The following is an 18962-nucleotide window of genomic DNA, read 5'->3' as shown; positions in this document are numbered from 1 at the left end:
CTCATTCTTCAGCAGAATGACTTTGTGAGGGTCAAAACACTGCATTTCAACATGAAATCTGAGAGAAATTACAGTAGGTCTTGGCAGATTGGCATATCTTTAATATATTAAACAAAACATATCTGCTAGAAACATTCTATTCATATAAAAATGCAAAAAGACCCCTTTAAAGACATTTCTTTGGCATATTTCCCTCCCCTCCCCCCGGATATTGCAGGAAGCTCTGTTGATATGTCATTCGCTTGTAAACAGACAAAGTGTAATTAAGAATACAAAGCTTTTTCTCTAATACTGTCACAATGCAGCAAGCAATAGAACCACGGGGCATCAGCCAGGCTGGGGAGGCTGCAGGAGCTGCAGTAAGGGTTTAAACTGTGTTAAATCCCAGGGACAATGAAATATTTAAACATTTAACTGGGCAGAGAAGCCGAGGCAGGCAGGGAGTGGCAGGTTAAGCCCAGGGGTGCCCCAGCCCCGTGGGGTGAGTGGTTCCCAGGTGAGACCAATCCCCACTAAGTGCTTTTTCCTCCCCTGGCTCTTGGCCCTGCCAGCCCCACGACCCCTCGGAGGTAGCTACGTCATTAAACTTATTTGCAGGTGGGGGAAACTGAGGCAGGGGAGGCTGGAAAGGGCAGGGGAGGCACCAGGCTCCCACCTTCCTCCTCTGCTTTGCTGCAGCCTCTCTGCAGCCTGGCTGTTTCACCTGTGTGCTGGGAAAAAGGGGAAATTTGTTTTCCAATGGGAACAATAAGTGCTTATCCAGGTTCCAGCCCTCTGACCGTCCGAGGAAGGTCCCTAATTCCTTGGCATCGTTCTCTTGCATTCCCAGGAATGCTCCCTGCTCCCCAGAACGGTCTCTGCCTTCTTAAGAGCAAACCTCTGAGCTTGAAGCCTGGATTAAGGACACAGAGCTGCTCTGGGCCTCTCCCACATCTTGGTTCTTGGTGCTTTGGCACAGAGGGTCAGTCCTGGCAGCAGCACAGGTCTGCCAGCCCACCCCACTGCATAGCTTGAGCCTCTGAGGGCCTGGGAGCATTTTCTGGCTGTGAATTTAGTGTCTGGAGCCTTTTCTGGCCCTTATTTTAGTGTCTGGCATTAAAGCAGTGCAGACAATCACCTCAGCTTGGAGTTGAGGCTCCTCTTACCTTGTGCTTGGCTTTGCAATATGGCTTTGGCACGGCGCAGCCCCCAGGGCTGGCACAGCCAGGAACGTTCCAGAAGGAGCAGCCGCTCTCCAGAAGCAGTGTGCTCATCCTGGGGCTGTGCTGCCTGCACGTGAAGGGCACTTGGAGTGGTCCCTCGGCGGGAATATTGCAGTCGTGGCACGGCGGGCCCTGCCCCGGGGCCGGGAGCGGGGCCCTGGCGTCACCTACAGCTCTGTCTATACATATATACATTCAATAATATAGCTTTGAAAAATAGACATTTCCTCTGTAGAATATAAAATAGCATTTAGGATCAATCTCAAGTGACATGCAGGAGTGATTAAAGCACGGCTGCAATTCCGGCACCGCTGCGGGAAAGCTCGGAGCCTCCTCGGGGAGATGGGTGGGCCCGGGATCGTGCTGTGCCCGGTGGGAGCGGAGCCCCCGGCTGTGCCGCCCATCCCTGCTAGTGCACGAGGTGATTGCCCCGAGCGGCTCTGGCCGCCCATCCCGCAGGAAAACGCTGCGGCCGTCGGTCCTTCCCCACCTTCACACGGTGGTTTCGCTCTTCCAGAGGCCGGTCTTCATGCCGGCCACGCTGTCGGCGCTGGCCAGGTTGATGTCGTACTTGCTGCCCTTGAGGCCACCGTTGTGGCTGCCCACGTTGAGCGGGTAGGAGCGGCGCTTCGCCTCCCTCTCGGCGCCGCCGCCCGGCCGCAGGTTGTCCCGGCTGCCGCTCCTCCGGCGAGCCTCGGCGAAGTCGGGCACCCTCCGCCCGCCGTCGCTGCCCTCCGAGGGGCTGGGGAGCGCGTCCCCGTCCTGCGGCACCCGCGACCTGCCGCCGCTGGCCGGGCTGGTCCTGCCGCTGGGGTAGCTCTCGGAGTGGCTGTTGTGGAGGCTGCCGCTCTCGCTGGACGGGTGCTCCGAGGGGCCCCGCAGCATTTTCAAGCGGTGGTGCTTCCCGTCCCGGCACGGCTTAGTTCTGCCCCGGTGGCTCCTGCGGCCGTGCAGGTTGCTGGTGTGCCTGACGGGCTTCCCGTCGGCAGCGTCCGGCTCCGGGCAGGGCGGTGGCCGGGATTCCGCCTGGCTCTGGGCTACCTGCAGGTTGGTGAGCTTGCAGCGGCCCCCGGCAGAGCCGGCGCTGCTGGGCGAGGAGGAGGAGGAGGCGCCGGAGCGAGCGGCCTCTGGCTCGCAGCCGATGAAGACCTGCGAGCCGTCCTCCGGCCCCAGCCCGGGGTGCACGTAGGCCTGCATGGGCAGCGCGTTCCGGTACGACGGGCAGCAGGAGAACCAGGAGCTGAGCACGTCCCGGCGCCGCAGGCAGTGATGGACGAAGATGAAGAGCCCCAGCGCCACGGCGGTGACGCCGTAGAGGCAGCTGAAGACGATGCTCAGGTACCAGCGCTGGGACACGGCCATGGCGCCAAACGTCCACAGAGCCACGTACAGGGCGTGGGTGGCCACCAGAGCCCAGAACTGCACCCGCAGAGAATAGACACCGTCCCCCTCGGGGCAGGGCGGCCCCGAGTTCAGCGTCACCGAGATGGAGCCAGAGTCTGTCAGGAGGTCACTGGTGGCCCCCAGCCGCGGCGGGGGCTCCAGCGGCTCCGGGATGTCTTTCTGGTGTGAGGGTCGGCACTGGAGGCTGAGCCCGGCACAGAGGAAATAAATCCAGGTGATGAGCAGGATGAAAGCCACGGGGACGTAGAAAGCACCCAGGCTGGGCCGCCACACCAGCCAGCAGCTGTGCGGGAGGAGAGGAGCTCTGAGGGGCCGTGGGCTGGAGCTGCTCGGCACCCCTGCCCTCATGGCAGGGCTCTGTGGAGCTGTGCCAGCTGCCTGGATGATTTTTTTCCCCAGTAGATAGATAACTCAGGAAAAAACTCACTGACCTTTTCCCAAACTTCTCCAGATTCCCAGTGCCACCAGTTCCCTGCCCCAGCAGAGGGAGGCCACCCACGTGGGAGGGAGGAAGGGTCGAGCAGGGACACTTACTAGGGGTTGTTGTCGTGGTAGTTTTGGATGTTGACAGCTGCTGTGATCCCACAGATGATGAGGGGGATCCCGCCGGCGATCAGGTAGAACCTGTGGGGAGGGGAAGCGTCACCGCACACCTGGAGCCCGCGGGAGAGCACGGGATGGGCTCGTCCAGAGGAGCAAGTCCCGCCCCAGCCCCTGGAGGTGCCCCCGAGGGCCGGGGCAGGGGGGTCCGTACCGCAACATGGGTCTGGGGGCTGCCTGGGACGTGTCCCTGTCCGGCTGCTGTGGCGCCTTCCAGGTCAGCTCCTTGTAGAGCACTCGGGCTTTCACCGCCATCCAGAGCAGCGTGGAGAGGGACGAGTAGTGCAAGATGATGCCGACCTGTGGGAGGAGGCGGCGGTTGGGGCGGGGATGCCGCAGCCCGCCGGTGCCCGTCCCGCAGGACCCCGCGGGGCTGGGCGCTGCCCGGTACCCACGGCCTGGCACACGGCCCGGTAGCCGGTGAGCGTGATGCCTCCCGCGAAGACGGCGGCCGTCATGGCGATGTGGAAGCACAGGTTAAGCAGCATGTGCCAGCCCTTCCGCGGGATGAGGATGGTGCTGCAAGAGCAAGAGCATAGAGGGCACCTGTGAGCTCCTGCCCGGCCCCGAGAGAGCCACAAATCCTGCACCTGGGAGGCACCAACAGCCTGTCCCTGGCCACGGAGTGTGGCTGGAGGGGATGTACAGGTACATTCCTGCACACAGGCAAAGGACAGGACCCAGGGCCACTCACTGGGCAGCACATTCCTGGAGAATGTGCTTCCTCACTGTCCTGAGAACCCCTGTCCTAAAGGACCATGTCACTGCACAGCCATGCCGGTACACCTTCTCCTGGCTGTTGGCACCTGGGGAGCTGCTCCCGCTGCCCACAGAGACACCCAGCCCAGCCCAGCCCCCAGAGCAGCAGCACTGGACACTCCCTCACCCGTGGTGGACGATGTAGGTGATGATGGTGGTGAAGAGGCAGAGCAGCAGCACGGCCGTGCAGGTGTACATGGCCGGGTGCAGCACCTCCACAGCGCCTTGTGCCTCACTGGGGAACCCACTGAGCTCCTGCACAGCACAGCACAGCCCGTCAGACCCCACAGCAGCAGCCCTGTGCCCCTGACCCCCCCACCACCCTCCTGCTGCCCCCACGCTCCCTGCCCTGGCACCACTCCCTCAGTGCTGCTCGTCCCACACCTACCATGAGCACGGCCACGTTGCTGAGGTGCCGGCAGTGCAGGGAGGTGACGTTGGGCTCACGGGCAGCCAGCTGGCACCCCTCGGCGCTCCAGCCCCCCATGCCCCCCAGCACCTCGAAGTTCCAGTACGCAGCCACCGGGTCCATGCCCTCCCTGGGGTGTCGCAGGGACACAGCCACCGGCTCTGACAGGTTCCCCACTCCACAGCCATCTGCAGCCACAGAAAACCAGGTCAGCAGGACAAGGGACACCCCTCCACCTGCACCCCCAGAGGGGCTGGGCACAGGGGACATACCACAGGCACATTGCCACCTCCCCACGAGTACCCCAGGGATGCCTCTGTGCTGCAGGAGCACCAGCACAATGCCCCAGGGAGCCCCACGGGGCACCCCAAGCACCCCACCATGCTGCCCTTACAGGTCCCAGCGTAGATGACCGGGGTGGCCACACTGCGGCGTTTGCCATCGTCGGCCAGGCGGGAGGAGTTCCCGGTGCTGCAGAAGAGTTTCCCGTTACGGAAGACCAGCAGCTGGAGCTTGCAGTCGGCCCCGGGCGTGGCTGGGGCGGGGCTGGCGAACAGGCTGGGCGGCAGCTGGATGGAGGCCAGGGCGATGCTGTTCTGCGGGTGCAGGTCACTGGTGAGCGGGGGCCGAGCCCAGCCCCCCGAGCCCAGCCCCCCGGGCCCAGCCCCCCGAGCCCAGCCCCCTGAGCCCAGCCCCCTGAGCTCAGCCCCCTGAGCCCAGCCCCCTGAGCCCCGGCGTTCCCATACCTTGATGTGGAAGCTGCTCAGGGAGATGTTGGGGCGCCCCGTGGTGCAGCGCAGCCTGAGCTGCTGGTCGGGCGTGGGCTCAGCCCCCCGCTCGGCCGGGGGGGGCCGTCCTGGGGGGGTCAGGCTCCCATCCCACCTCTGGAACGCCACACAGCTCAGCCCCACGTAGCTCTCGGGCTTCACCACGTACGCCTCGAAGGCGATGTTGCGAGAGTTCTGCCAGCACCACGGAGGGATCATCAGCCCTGGCACGGGCACAGAGCCCCTGGCATGGCCAGAGACCCCACCCAGCCCTCCTCCTCGAATCCAGCCCCAGCCCGTGCTCCCTCTCACCACTGCCATGTGCTGGGAGTTGCTGCCCAGCGTGTGGGCCGCGATCCTCTCCAGGGAGCGCACGATGCTGGTGCAGGCCTTCTCCTCCTTCTGGGACATCCACAGGATGTGGTCGTCCACCAGCATGATGTTGCTGGCCATCTCCACGATCACGTCTGTCAGCTGGGGACAGCAAGCAGCTCTGCAAAGAGCTACCGCCATCCCCCGAGGAAACACCCCAATTCATGCTTTTCTGCCCCAAAAACACCAGGCTGCACTGGGGCAGGCAGGGGACACCCGCAGTGCTCATTACCTGCTTGATCTGGTCCACGTAGCCAATAAACTTCTCTATCATCTGGGCCACGTAGAGGACATCAACCATGTCTGAGAAGTTGGCTGCCTCAGCCGTGTAGACGCGGAGCTGGTGAGCCAGGGTCAGGGCATTGGAGGCGTTGATGGGCATCTGCAGGGTGGCACGGCCACGGTCACCAGCTGAGCCCCCTCCAACCCAGCCAAGCCCCTGGGCCCCCCACTCACCAGCACGAAGGTGTAGAGCACGCGGGTGATGTCGTTGGTGTAGAGGCAGTGGGAGTAGTCGCCGTCCTCCCAGCGCCCGGTGCGGTCACAGCGCCGCCACGCCTGCTTCTCGCCCGCCGAGCCCGCGCCCGCCGGCCCCGCGGCGAACGGGTGCTGCAGGCAGGGCTGGTAGGCCGTGATCCCCGCCAGGGTGCGGGGCCACCTGCAGTGGCCACCACACAGTGACCCCGGGGCAGCCCCGCCCTGAGCCTGCTCCCCCCGCCTGGCCCCTGTGCAGCTCCGCCCCGGGCACCGCAGCCCCCTCCGCCAGCCGCTGCCGTCCCTGGGCTCTGGGGAGGCTGGCGTGGTGCTCCCCCAAAAGCCCCCACCCTCTCCAGCCCCGTGTCCCGCTCGGCTCTGGCAGTGCGGGGGGAAGCAGCGGGCAGTGGGGGGCACTGCTAATTTAAGCCACATTGACTGTGCCAGTAATTTATATTCCGTAAGGGCCCCGCCAGGGTTACGGCGGGCGCCCGGAGCCTTTCGTCTCGTGCCAGAGAAATTCCAACACCTCTGCTGCTGGAGCCAGGCTGCGCCGCCGGCACGGGAAGCCCTTCAAAAGCCGTGCCGTTAATCGCTACCAGACGCGCGGTCACCTGCGGTGAGCGGAGGCCCCCGCACGCACCGCTCGCTCTCCGTGTGGCACCGGCCACGTGCGTCCCCCCTGCCGCGGCACCTGCGCCACCACGGTCCCCACCTGAAGTCCCCGCGGTTGTTGGTGACCCGCTCGGCAGGGCAGTAGGATGCAGAGGTCTCCAGCACCACGATCTCCACCTTCTTGCTGACGTTGCCCTGGGAGGTGGAGACGGCGCATTCCCACTCGCCGTTGGCGGAGACGTGGATGTTGGAGAGGATGAGCTCGCTGCGGGAACAGGAGAGGGGCTGCCACGGTGGGGCTCCCTCACAGTGATCCCCCAAGCTTGGGGACAGGGGGACACAGGCCATGTAGCACCAAAGGTGCCCACAGTAGGCAGCCCGCCTACGGCACTCGGTACCCACACACCTGTGACTCCTGTGGTCACGAGTGGTCATCTCCATTCCCATACAATCCCTATCTCTGTCCCCATCTCAATCCCAATTCCATCTCCACCCCAGTCCCAGTCCCATCCCCACTCCCATCCCGGCCCCATCCCTGACCTGGTGATGAAGGTGCAGTCGTGGATGAGACTCTCCTCCACGATGACGCCCGTCTGCTCATCCTCCCGCACGGGCTCGCGGTTGTGGAACCAGCGGATCTGCGTGCTGTTGTCCAGGTACGTGGCCGTGCACTGGAAGGGCAGCCGGTCGCCCTGGAAAACCACCTGGCGCAGCGACGGGATCAGGTGGTGGGTGTGCAGCTCCGGGGCTCCCGCTGCGGGGGACACAGGTGAGCCCGCGCCGCCGCCGCCGCCGCCGCCCCCGCCCCGGCCCCGGCTCACCGCAGCGGAGCTGCCCGTCCCGCGCCCCTCGCAGGGCCACGCCGCGCAGCTGCCGGGGGAAGGCGCACGCCGTGCGCTCCGAGATCTGCGCCGGCCGCTCGCGGGCCCAGCGCAGCACCCAGCGCAGGTTGCAGTCGCACGTCAGGTACTCGGTGGCAAAGTCCCTGCAAGGGATGGTGTCACTGCAGGGTTGAGACACCCGCCGGCCCTGAGACCCTTGGCAGGGACCCCGCCCCACCCTGGGCGCTGAAATCCCAGGACACCAACTCACACGACTTTCAGGGAGGGGAGCTCGTCAAAAACACCGGGCGGGAGGCTGGAGAAGATGTTTCCAGACATGTTCCTGTGGCACAGGAGAGAAAGATGGCATGGAGGTGGCCAGCGAGCTGCTGGGAGAGGGGACACCTCCCAGGCCCCTTGCTGTGCCCACACACCCCCTGGCTCTCAGGAGATGGGACAGGGCTGGCCAGGATGTCCCCAGGGAGCCACTTACAGTCGGAGGAGGTTGGGGAGGCCCTGGAAGACGCTGGCACTCAGGCAGCCGATGCGGTTGTTGGAGAGGTCCCTGCGAGGTGAGTGGAGGGGACATCAGGGCTGGGGATGCCCCACTGTCCCCATTGTTGTCCCCAGGGCCAGCCCCGAGGGTCCGAGGGGCTGCACCGGCACTTACAGCCGCTTCAGATCAGGGAGGCCGAGGAAGGCGCCTGGCTGGACCGTGCTGATCAGGTTGTTCTTCAGGTCCCTGCGGGGAGACAGGCACCGCTCTGGGGTGTGCTGCAGGAAGCTGAATCTCCGGGAGACACAGCTCCGAGGGCACGAGCACACCCGTGCCACCCCCGCCCCCATCCCCTCCATGTCCCCCCCAGGTGCTGCCCACCCCCTGCGCGGGCCTCACGAGCAGTTTTCCATCCCATTTCTCTCCTGTTATCTCTCCGAGGGGTGCAGGGAAGGGGCATCCACTGCTCCCGGGGGGATGCCAGCCCCTGGGTGCCCTGTGGAGCATCGGGCGTCCCCACACGCTGGCACTGGCTGCTGGCACCGGCCCCGCGTTGCTTCCGGAGCAGCCGCGTCCCGACGGCTTATCTCCCGTGTGAGGGATAAGAGCGCAGCCCCGGACAGCTCGTTTGAGCAATTAGCTCAATTGCAGGCACACATCTAATCAGGGGCTCGCCTGGCACACAGTCTGCCTGCAGAGTGGGGAGCACTGGTGGCATCGGCTGCTCTGGCCAGCCCTCGGGACCCGCGGCAGCTTCTGCTGAGCACCGGCGCTGTCCGGGAGAGGAAATGGGATCCATATGGACACGTGTTTATTTATAGCAGTCTCCGCGGAGCTCATCACTGGGTCTCCCGCTGCTCTGCCTGCAGCCCTGGGGACACCCCGTGAGCCACAGCCCCGCCGGAGGGCGGCAAACCAGCGGCCGGGATGGAGAGTGGTGCGACCCCCTCCAGCAGAGCCGGGGTGTGAGGGGGGAGTCCCGGCGGGGACACGAGAGGGGCCCCTCGGCAGAGGAGACGCAGCTGGGTCATCCCGGCCCTCTCGGCTGATGCAAGAGCCCTGCTGCCACGCCTGCCCCTCCCGGAGCTGCTGACAGACAGACGGCCGTCCTGGCAGCTGCCTGGGCAGACAGGTGCACGGGCAGGTGTGCACAGGTGAGTGCTGGTGCTGAAGGAACAGCTCCGCTCTCACCTGCACAGCCAGCTGCACCAACAGGAGTCCCCTTGCCACAAAGCCCCGTCCTGCAAACCCCCCGGCTCTTCCCAAAGCTGCCAGCCCCCATCCAGACGGGTTTCCCAGGGACTCCCACCCCCAGGGCACCCCCAGCACACCCTGCCAGCCAAAATCCATCTCCAGTGACAAACCTGCGGCCCCTGGCTCAGGTCTGGGGGGGTCTGGGTGCTGCAGGACCACCAGCCGCGGATGGGACTCGCCAGGGACCCTGCTGGGCCCCAGGGGTTTGCAGCCAGGCTGGAGCTCGGCCAGCGGTGGCCTTCCTCACTCAGGCACTTCCTCCCGCGGGCCGGGGCCGCGGCTGCTGCTGCTGATTTCCGATAAGGCTCCTCTTTTCCCTGCTCTGCGCATTTGCCTTTGCATTTCCTGCGGTCCCGAGCCCCCTCCTTCCCCAGCAGCGGCTCAGTGCCACGTGTGCACGGGGACACCCCAGCAGCACACGTGCATGGGGACCCCAATCACCACGAGGGCACAGAGACCCTCATTGCAGCAAAGCCTGGCCCCAAGGACCTGAGCCATCCTGATGCACTGCCTGGAGTGAGCCCACAACTCCCTGTGCACCCACTGCAGCCCAGCACAGACAGACGGATGGACGGACAGAGCCCATCCTTGTCCGTGCAGTCACCCACCCCCACCGAGCCCCCTCGCATCCCCCCAGGGCCGTTCCCAAGCAGGGCTCTGCTAATGAGTCCCCGCATACCGTCCCTGCTCAGACTCATTAATCTCATTAAGCCGCTACAAATCACTGCAGATGCCAAGCCGGGTCCGTGGGGGCAGCCCTGACATGCAGGGAAGGGGTTCTCCCCGCTCTGCTGCGACCCCAAAGCACCCACGGTGGGTGCCAGGGTGGGCAGGGGCCTTGCCAGCCCCAGGCTGGGGGCCGAGGGGCCCCGCAGCCCCCACGGTGTCCCAGCTATGCCAGCACAGGCTGTCCATGGGGCACGGCTGCGCCACGGCCCCGAAGCGACCCGATGAGAGCAATTATGGCTCCTGTCGAGGGCAGTCAGGCGCGGCGTGGCTGGGGGAGCGCTGCCCGCCTGCCCCAGGCCCCTCTGACCCCGTGTGAGCAGGAGGTGACCTGGGGCAGCTGCTCTCCCAGCACATGGAGACCTTTAGGGGGACCCCAGGCTCACGGGGGGTGCAGAGCCCTGCTCCTCCCCAGGTGTCCCCCTGGCTGCTCCTTCCTGAGTCCCACGAGGGTGCAGTGCCCAGAGCAGGAGGCGACCTCACACCCTGACCCCTGCTGGGGAGGGCTCTGCGTCGTGGGATGGTGTCCCCAAGGTGAGTGCTCTTCACTCAGCCCAAAACCAGTCCCGTGGGGGTTTCCACGGGAGCCCACAGAGCGCAGGAATGCACAAGACCCTCGCAGGGCACGGCGGGGAACAAAACCCCCTCAGTGCTGGTCCCCGCGCCTGCATACCTACAGATCAAACCCATATGGGGGCCATAAATCTCCCCTTCTCGCAGCTCCCTCCATAGAGATGCCTTTCATGGAGAGATAAGAAAGTTGACTTTGTTCAGGGGGACAATGTTTCTTTTCATACCGGCCCTCACGGAGGGGCCCCCCTGGCAGCTCCCGGGGTCCCCACGATGCCCGGGGGTGCCAGGGGCAAATTCTGCACTGCAGTGCTGCTCCTGCTGCAGCAATCAGGGGCAGAAGGTGAGTGATGGTGCTCCCACCCACCCTGGAAGCCCAGCCTGCACTCCAGAGCCCCCCACCCTCCTGCCCAAGCCCCACTCACAGCTTCTCCAGAGCCCGCAGCCCGAAGAAGGAGCCGTTCTCCAGCACCGTGATCTTGTTGTTGCTCAGCAGCCTGTGGGAAGAGCAGAGGGAGAGAATTTGAGAATATTGTTTTTAAAAAATTACAGCTCTTAACTCACTTCCAACCACCCCTTATTGTTCACATTTGTGAACACCTCTTCCATTACTCAACTTTTCCAACACAATCCTTTCCAAGGAATATCAGAGAAAATTCCTGAGCCCCAACTTTGCCCAAACCTCTGTCCCTACATCAGGGACAAGGGGGTGATCAGGGCTTTTCCAGCTAAAACAATTCCATTATTCCATGATTTTGGCTTTCCCCGTCACCTCACCTGCCACAGCCCCCCAGCAGTGCCCTGGTGCCCAGGGGCTGGCAGGAGCAGGGACAGACAGACCCCCGTGGCCCCGGCTGTGCCACTGTGGTGGTGGCCACGGAGGTGTCCCCTGCATGGCCAGGTGGGACCAGGGAATGCCATGGCCACGTGGGGATGCAGGAGCCGTGCTGGGATGCTCTGCGTGCTCCTCATGCCATGGACCACACGGACTGAGTGCCATGGGATCTCCGTGCTGCCTCTTGGGGCATCACCTTGCTGAGAGGAGTCACTCGGCCAGGAGGTGACCCCCACCCCAGCACCAAGGGGGCACCCCAAGGACCTGCAGCTGCAAGGGGCCCCCCAGCTCCTGCTGGTCATTGTGGCTATCCCAGGAGCCTCCCAGCAGTGGGATTTTACCCCAAAATAAACAGCTTTGCTGACCAAAGGGCCCCTTGCGGGGCGGTGGGAGTGGATGGAGGGCACCAGCACCGATGATTCAGCCAGGAGCTCATTAAAGCTCGTTAGCCCAATTAGCAGAGCCAGACCCGGCCCTCGGGGACCAGCGGAACTCCCGTGCGGGCACCGGCGACGCCAGCGCCGGCAAAGCGACCCAGAGACGGAGCGGGGGCAGGCGGCAGCCGGGCCGGGAGGGCATCCTGGAGGCCTGGCCGGGGGAGCCGCTGCAGAAAGGGCTCATTGAGGGCCGGGCCGGGGCTGTTTACACACGGGCGGGCCCGGCTGAATGGCCGCTGTGTGCTGCCGCCCGGCCCCTCCGGACGCGCTGCCCGCGGAGCCGCCGCGCTGGGCTCGGGGCAGGAGCGGGACCGAGCGGGACCCGCAGCCCCCCGCAGGCTGGGTGGGAGGGGAGGGAAGGGCCGGGGTCTGGCAGCGCTGCCCCCGCATCCTGTGCTAATGAGGAGCCGCCACCGGGCACCGGCGCGTCCGCGGGGCCCCGGACCCGGCCGGCGGGGAGCGGAAACGTCCGGCGGCCCCGGCGGCTGCAAATTGCTTCCACACGCCGGCGGCCGGAGCTGCCACGGCCAGGGCCGTGCCTGGCCCTCTCCTCCCCGCCGGGACCACTCTTTGCCGGGGCTCGGTTCGCCCCAGCTCAGCCCAGGACCTTCCCAGGGCGGGGGACAGCTTCCAGGGATGTTTCCATGGCTGCTGGCACAGCCCCTTTAGCCCGTGGCGCGCCCCAATTCCCCGCCACGGCATCGGTGGGGGCTCGAGGCCGAGCTGTCCCCGAGGGCTGCAAGAGGTTTTCATTCCAGCGGCAGGAGATTTCACAACCGAGGGCACGGGCTGTGCCGGGGCTGCAGCCGCGGCCGTGGTGGCAGAACCGGAGCCCCGGAGCCGCTGCCCTCGGCCGAGCCCGGGGAGCCTCGCTCAGACCCTCGGGACCATCTGCACCTCTGCCACAACACCACAACTCCGCCTTTAAAGATTTCCAGCAGGATCGCCTGCCCCTGGCATCCGCAGCCCCACCTGGGGCCACCCTGGCCCGGGCCAAAGCCACTCCCGGAGCCCCTCCAGAAAAAGGCCGGGACCCCCACACTGCTCAGGGCACCCTGAGCTGCAGGTGCTGCCCAGGAGCAGAGATCCTTGACTAAAAGGAGGGCTTGGCACAAAAGGCTGTGCTGACAGTGACAGTTTGCCCAAAACTTTTCTCCTCAGTAAAACTTTTCTTGGGTAGAGATCCTGGCTCTTTTCTTCTCTGTCCCACAGCAGCCATCTGGGTCGCACTCCCCAGTTACAACCCACATCCTCCAACACGGGTTTGTTTTCTTTTCTCTAGTTTCATGGAGATTATGTTCCAAATTGTTTTCTGTTTGGGTTTTTTAGGGATTTTTTGTTTTTTTTTTTTTTTTCCCCAGGAAGTTCTCATCAGTCTCCGCAGCACTTTCCATTCCCACATGTCCACAGGCAGCAGAGCTGTGTGTGGGTCCTTGGCACTGTCCCCTTACAGGACAATAACTGAGAACCCCCAAAACACAATGGGGTCACTGTGCCCACGAGGCCACCCCGACCCAGCCCACGGGGGTCACAGGCCAGCAGCCCCTGAGCCACGCTGGGGGCACAGCCGTGGGGACAGACCCCGAGGCCCCCAGGGCATTTCAAACGCTGAGAGCTGCCCTGGGAGGAGGGACCCGCTGGGGGGAAGGGGCTGCAGGGCTCAAAGCCAGCGGAGCTCACCGAGGCCGAGCTGCTGTGAGATCCAGGCAGGGCTTGCAGTGGTTTCCCACACGCCCACCGAGGTCTGGGGGTGCAGAGGGGACCCGGTGCCCTCCCATCCCACCCACCTAGAGGCTCGGCAGGCCATGGAAACAGAGCCGTGGCCTTTGGAGCTGTTGCTCTTCTCCCAGCTCGGGCTGGGACCCCTCAGCTCAGCAGGAGCAACCCCAGCCAGTCCTGGAGGGAGGGCTGGGGATCCCTCTCACCCCCAGGCCGCGGTGGCCGAGCGTTTCCGTGCACTCCAGAACCCTCCCTTCTCCTTCGGGAACGGCTCCTTCACCCTGCCCGGTGCCCGAGGACCCTCCGGCCCAGCCGGCGGGGGCGGGGGGGGCTCCTGCCGGGGACAGCCCCGCCACGGGGACAATAATCGGCTAATTGAGCGGCGGCTGGAAAAGTCCCTCCGGACAATGCGGGGATTAAGGACTGGAGCACGGAGTCAAACGGAAACGATGGGGGATGCGTGGTGGAGATGGCGGGGGGAGCCGAAAGGAGCATCCTCCCATTCCGGGGATGCAGGCCTGGAAGGGGCTCAGCATCCCTGCTCCATCCCCCCCGCGCCAGGGCTGGGGGGGCTTGGAGCCCTCGAGGCTGCCGGCAGAGAGATACAGATCCCTTCTTCTTCTTCTCCTCCTCCTCTTTTTTCATCTCAAAAAAGAAGAGCCAAAAGTGAAAAAAACAAGATTGTTTTTTCAAGCGTGCTGGAATCCACTTGGATAAATAACAGCTCCAGAAACTGGGCTGCTGAAACAATAAACTTCCTCTGGACCCAACCAAAAAAGGACGCGGGGAGACGGTGGCTCCCCAGGCCGGGCAGGGAAGGCAGCAGCGTTCCTGGGGGGCCGCGCTGGGGGCGGGGACCCGGCCCGGCTCCGCTCTCCGAGCGCAGTAATTCAAAGCATATGCCGGGAGCAGATACGGCGCGGGCTGCGCCCCGAGCACGGCTCGCTGCTCTGCGCGGGGATTTCGGGAAGGGAAAGAGGGGCCCCGAGGCCGCTGAGAGCTGCTGAAGGCTCTGGGGGAGGCAGAATCACAGGGTGGGGGGCACGCAGCAACCTAGAGGGACCCCACGGAACACCGGGGGGCTCTGCAGCATCCCAGAGGGGCCCTCAACATCCAGGGGGGAACCCGCATTCCAGCAAGGACCCCACAGCCCCCAGAGGGAACCTTGCATCCCAGAGGGGACCCCACAGCATCCCAGAGGGGACCCCACATCTTCCCACCCGGAGGGGCTGAGAAGCCCAGCCCTGGGGGATCTCCCCCTCCCTGCTTTGTTTGGGTGCTCGGGGGCTCTTCCCCTCCCTGTGCCGTGCCCGGGCGTTTCCTCCAGCCTCACGTCACGCCGGGCTATTTCGGATGGTGAAAATTATTGTTCCAAGCCTCGGCTTTTGTTAGCACAGGAAAAAGAAGCCCCGGAGAGAGGGCGAAGCCTCCCGAGCCAGCCTGGGCCGGGATGCTCAGGGCAGCACCACGACCTGCAGCCCCTGCAAAACCCAAACCTGATGGAGCTGCAGCCCAATAAACAACAACTAAAAAGCTGAAGAAGGCTTGAGAAAGAAACCATCTGCAGGGCCGAGGATAGAGCAGCCTTGGAGCAAGGAGTTCAAGTAGAACTGGAAATTGGTCATAAGTCAAAGCCCTCTATTCCCTGCAGACAATCTGTAATTTCAGTGCAATCAAGCTGTGCACATAAATGAGGCCTGTGCTGGGATTCCACATCTGGAAGAGGTTTGGGCTCCCGCCCGTGTGACAGCGGGGCTGGCCCAGCCTCTCCAGCCCTCGTTAGGGATGTGGCGCTTTTTCCATGGGGCGATTAGCACGGGGTCAGCTGGGGGGGATTAAAGCCTCCTTAATCCCTGTCTGCAGCACCCCAGCACCTCACAGCCACGCTGGAGGGACGGCCCCAGAGGTGCCAAATCCCCCAATCCTAGCTGGAGCAGGATGTGAGGCTGGGGCCAGCCCTGCCAACACAGCCAGGTGACCCCTCTGGGGCCACGAGTCAGAGCAGGGTGACAGCCCAAAGCACCGGGGCTGGCACCCCTCCTTCCTCCCTGCAGGGAGCTGGGCACAGGAATAACCTGGGTATACACCGGGGTGGGCTCACACCGAGAAACCTCTGCTGGGGCTGTAGGGGATGTGTGAGCATCGCCCCCTCCCCAGACCCACAGCCTTCCCTGGAGATCCCTGCAAGAGGATGAGGGGAGAGGAGGCACAGCTCTGCTCAGCAGGCACTCCCCGCCAGCCACCAGCCACCCCTGGGACGCTGGGGCCGTGCTGAGCCCAGCAGTGGCTGCAGGGCAGGCCCCTGGGGCCACAGGCATCCCCCACCCCCTGTCCTTGGTGCCTCATCCCTGCCCTGCCCATCCAGGGTGATGCCAGGGTCTGTTTCTCAGGCGCAGGGGGCAAACGCGCAGCAGCTGCAGCACAGGCTGATAATTGGAGATAAATAAAGAGAGAGTGTGGGAAAAGCCAAATGGGAGGTGGGACCAGGGACCCACAGGGTGACAGACCTCCTGCAGCCACCCAAGCCTCTCTGGTCGCCCGTCTGTCCCCAGCTTGGACAGCTGGACCTGGGCAGGGCCAGCGTCCCTCCCGCCAGGCGGCTGCGGGGAAGAGCCTCCCCCGTGCTGAGCCCTCCTGGTTCCAGGCTGGGCCGGATGAGCGCTGGAACACGGCTCTGCTTTGAAGTGTCACTGCCCCAAACACATTTCCTGCAGCAGGGGCAACAGCAGTGCTGGGAACCCTGGGGGACAGAGGGGACCTGAGCACCCTGGGGACAGAGGGAACCTGGCACAGACAGGACCTGGCACCCTGGGGCACATGTAGGAGCCCTGCTCACACCCAGCTCATCCGCAGAGTTCAAGATTTGGCTGTCCCCAGCAGGATGTCCCCAAGGCACGTGCAGCCCTTGCCACATGCCTGGGCCCCTCCACTCCCTGCCCGCACCCCAGTGGCTCCAGGAGACGCTCCCAAAGTCGGAGCCTCTGGTTTTGATTGTTCCATCTGGAAAGGGTTTGGAATAAATCATGTTTACTGCACGAGAGCAGAGCCAGGGTCACCGCATATTTGTAGGTTTCTGCCTACGCCTGTAGGTTTCATGTCACGTTTTAGTGGGATCGTGTAATGCCCTAATGCTTCTGCACGGTCATCCCAGCCCCTCCAAGAGAGCCAGCACAGCTCAGCACAGGCAGCACAACCCCCTGCCCCGCTGGGAACAGCTGGGCAGGCACTGGAGCAGGCCTGGGATGTGGCATGGGATGCTCTCCCCAAATACAAACTGACAAAGGACTGAACGTCCCCGTGAGTGTTTGCGAGGGGCTGACACAAGGAAGGGCCCTAAGAGGAAAGACATGAAGAGCAAAGCTCACAAGTGGGATGGAGAGCCCAGCTGTCACCTGCCTGAGGCCCCCCAGTGTCCCACACCAAGGGAAGCCCGAGACACCCATCAGTGCTGCTATTCTGGGACAATTTATGCTTTTAGTGTGGCTGTTACACTCAGGCCCTGCTCATGGCACCATCTGTAGCACTGGTGCCTTCACAGCCACACTCCAGTGGGGACAGTGGTGCCAGTGGGGTCACTTTCACTGCCACCATCACCCCAAAGCAGCGAGCAGCACCCGAGAAACCAGAGCAATGGCAACACTGCCCATGGGTTTGGGCATGTGAGGACAGGACGAGGCAGCCCCCAGACCCAACTCTGCACCATCCCACCCACCCCAGCCCCAGCCAGGAGGGCAAGGTTGGAGCCTGAGCAGGCAGCACAGCCACCCTGATGGGCTCTGGGGAAAAGCCACGCTCCCCCCAGCTGCAGAGCTGCCAGCCCAGCCTCCAATCCAGATTTTAATTCAAACATCTCCTCTGGAGTTATAAATAAACCCTGCAGCGAGCAGCACACGGCTGCCAGCTCCAGCCGAACCCCAGCCCCCGGCACGGGGGCCGCGAGGAAGAGGAGCCTTTAGGGATCGAGCAGCAGCGTTAGAACCTCTGCACAAACCCCAAACCCATTAAGCGCTCCTGATGGCCTCTCAGTAAATATTTCCAGGGACAGCAGTCACTTTCAAACAAAAACATGTTCCCCAGCACGCAGGAACGCTGCGGAGGGCAGCAGGAGCAGGAGCCCGTTTCCTGCATTTCCAGCTCACGTCCACACCAGCCCCGCTCTGCCGCCGCGCCCTGGGGACAGCGGGGTCCCCCCGGCAGCCCAGAGCCGCGACACCCCTTTATCGCGATTTAAACCACGCTACGCAGCACCGAGCGACCCTTCCACACTGAGAGGAGAAAGGAACTTCACTGCGCTCCGGACCCCGCGGGGCTTCACGCCCAGCCCCGCGTCCCCGCTCCCCGAGTCCCCGCAGCATCTGTCGGGCACGGGGCGATGCGGGGGCTCCCGCACGGAGAGGGCTCAGCGCCACCCACGCGTGGGCTCTCGTCCCGCTCAGGGTGCCCCGGGCAGCGGGCGCGGGGCAATGCCCGGAGGGGGATGCCCGGGGGAGATGCCGGGGGCAGGGGGGGATGCCCGGACGCTGCCGCTCGCGGTACTCACAGCGTGACGGTGCCCTCGGGCAGCAGGCGCGGCTCGGGCGGCGCGGGGAGCCCCCCGCCGCTGCAGACCACCCTCCGCCGGGGAGCGCCGGGGCCGCCGCCCGCCTTGGCCCGCTCGGCCGCGCACTTGCAGCCCAGGCTGAGCGCGGGGCAGCTCCGCGCATCGGCCCCGGGGCCGCTCAGCGCCGCCGCCAGCAGCACCAACGCCGCCGCCCGCCGCATGGCCCCGGCCCCGGGCCACGGCTACGGGCTCCGGCTCCGCGCCCGCCGCCGCCCCGCTCCCCGGGGCGGCTCCGGCGGCGCCGCCTCCCCCGCTCGCCGCGCTCCGCCGCCGGCCCTGGCGCCTCCCCCGGCCCGCCCTGGCCCGCCCCGGCCCCGCCGAGGGCAGCGGCTCGGCCCCCCCGACGGCACCGGCGTGGAGGAGCGGGGGAGACCCGCCCGAAGCAGAGCGGGACCCCCGCGGGCAGGAGCCCGAGCCCCGTGGGGTCCCGCAGGACCGAGAGCGACGGTGCCCAGGTCCCACGGCAGCCTCGGAGCGCTCCGGCTGCTCCCAGCCCGGGGCCGAGCTGAGCCCTGCGTGGGTCAGAGCCCGCGGGGTCCCTGTGGCCACCCTGCGGTGCCTCGCTGCGACATCCCGGCTGCGACAAGCACAGGGCGCCGTGTCGAGGGTGGTGACACACACGTGGGCCCAGCAGATCTTTTTGTGAGTTTTTTGGGAGCTCTGCGGTGTCCTACCGCCTGTGGGACCCCGCGCCTGGAGGAGCTCCCACAGCTCTCACAGTTCACTCCGTGGTCACGCTGCCCTGTCCCCTCCCAGCCTCCGCTCTGCAGTTAACACCCGTCCCCCTCGGCTTCCCTGTTTGCTTCACTGCTTTTCTCACTAAGTTCAATATTTTTCTTCCCGCTCCCCCCTCCCTCGTCCCCGCAGCCTGACTCCAGCCCTCTCGGCCGCCCGGGGCTCGG

The 18962-nt window shown here is 64.8% G+C and overlaps 1 protein-coding gene across 1 annotated transcript; it reads right to left on the bottom strand.

The window, feature by feature from the left end:
- Nucleotides 1–88: 88 nt before the first annotated feature.
- On the bottom strand, nucleotides 89–18256 carry ADGRA2 (adhesion G protein-coupled receptor A2). The gene is made up of 19 exons (XM_059870423.1): nucleotides 18001–18256; nucleotides 10895–10966; nucleotides 8094–8165; nucleotides 7917–7988; nucleotides 7695–7766; nucleotides 7424–7587; nucleotides 7143–7356; nucleotides 6703–6867; nucleotides 5970–6171; nucleotides 5746–5895; nucleotides 5454–5615; nucleotides 5121–5336; nucleotides 4769–4970; nucleotides 4354–4562; nucleotides 4093–4220; nucleotides 3602–3725; nucleotides 3361–3506; nucleotides 3141–3230; nucleotides 89–2889 (listed from the first exon to the last, which is right to left on the bottom strand). Exons 1-19 carry the CDS (start codon nucleotides 18219–18221, stop codon nucleotides 1695–1697), a joined length of 3876 nt encoding a protein of 1291 aa, XP_059726406.1. The 5' UTR covers nucleotides 18222–18256; the 3' UTR covers nucleotides 89–1694.
- Between the last annotated feature and the right edge of the window lie 706 nt (nucleotides 18257–18962).

The sequence above is a fragment of the Haemorhous mexicanus genome, chromosome 30, assembly GCF_027477595.1.
Source record: "Haemorhous mexicanus isolate bHaeMex1 chromosome 30, bHaeMex1.pri, whole genome shotgun sequence".
NCBI classification, from domain to species: Eukaryota; Metazoa; Chordata; class Aves; order Passeriformes; family Fringillidae; genus Haemorhous; species Haemorhous mexicanus.
Note: the sequence above shows the minus strand (reverse complement) of the source record. Positions and strands in the feature narration are given on the sequence as shown.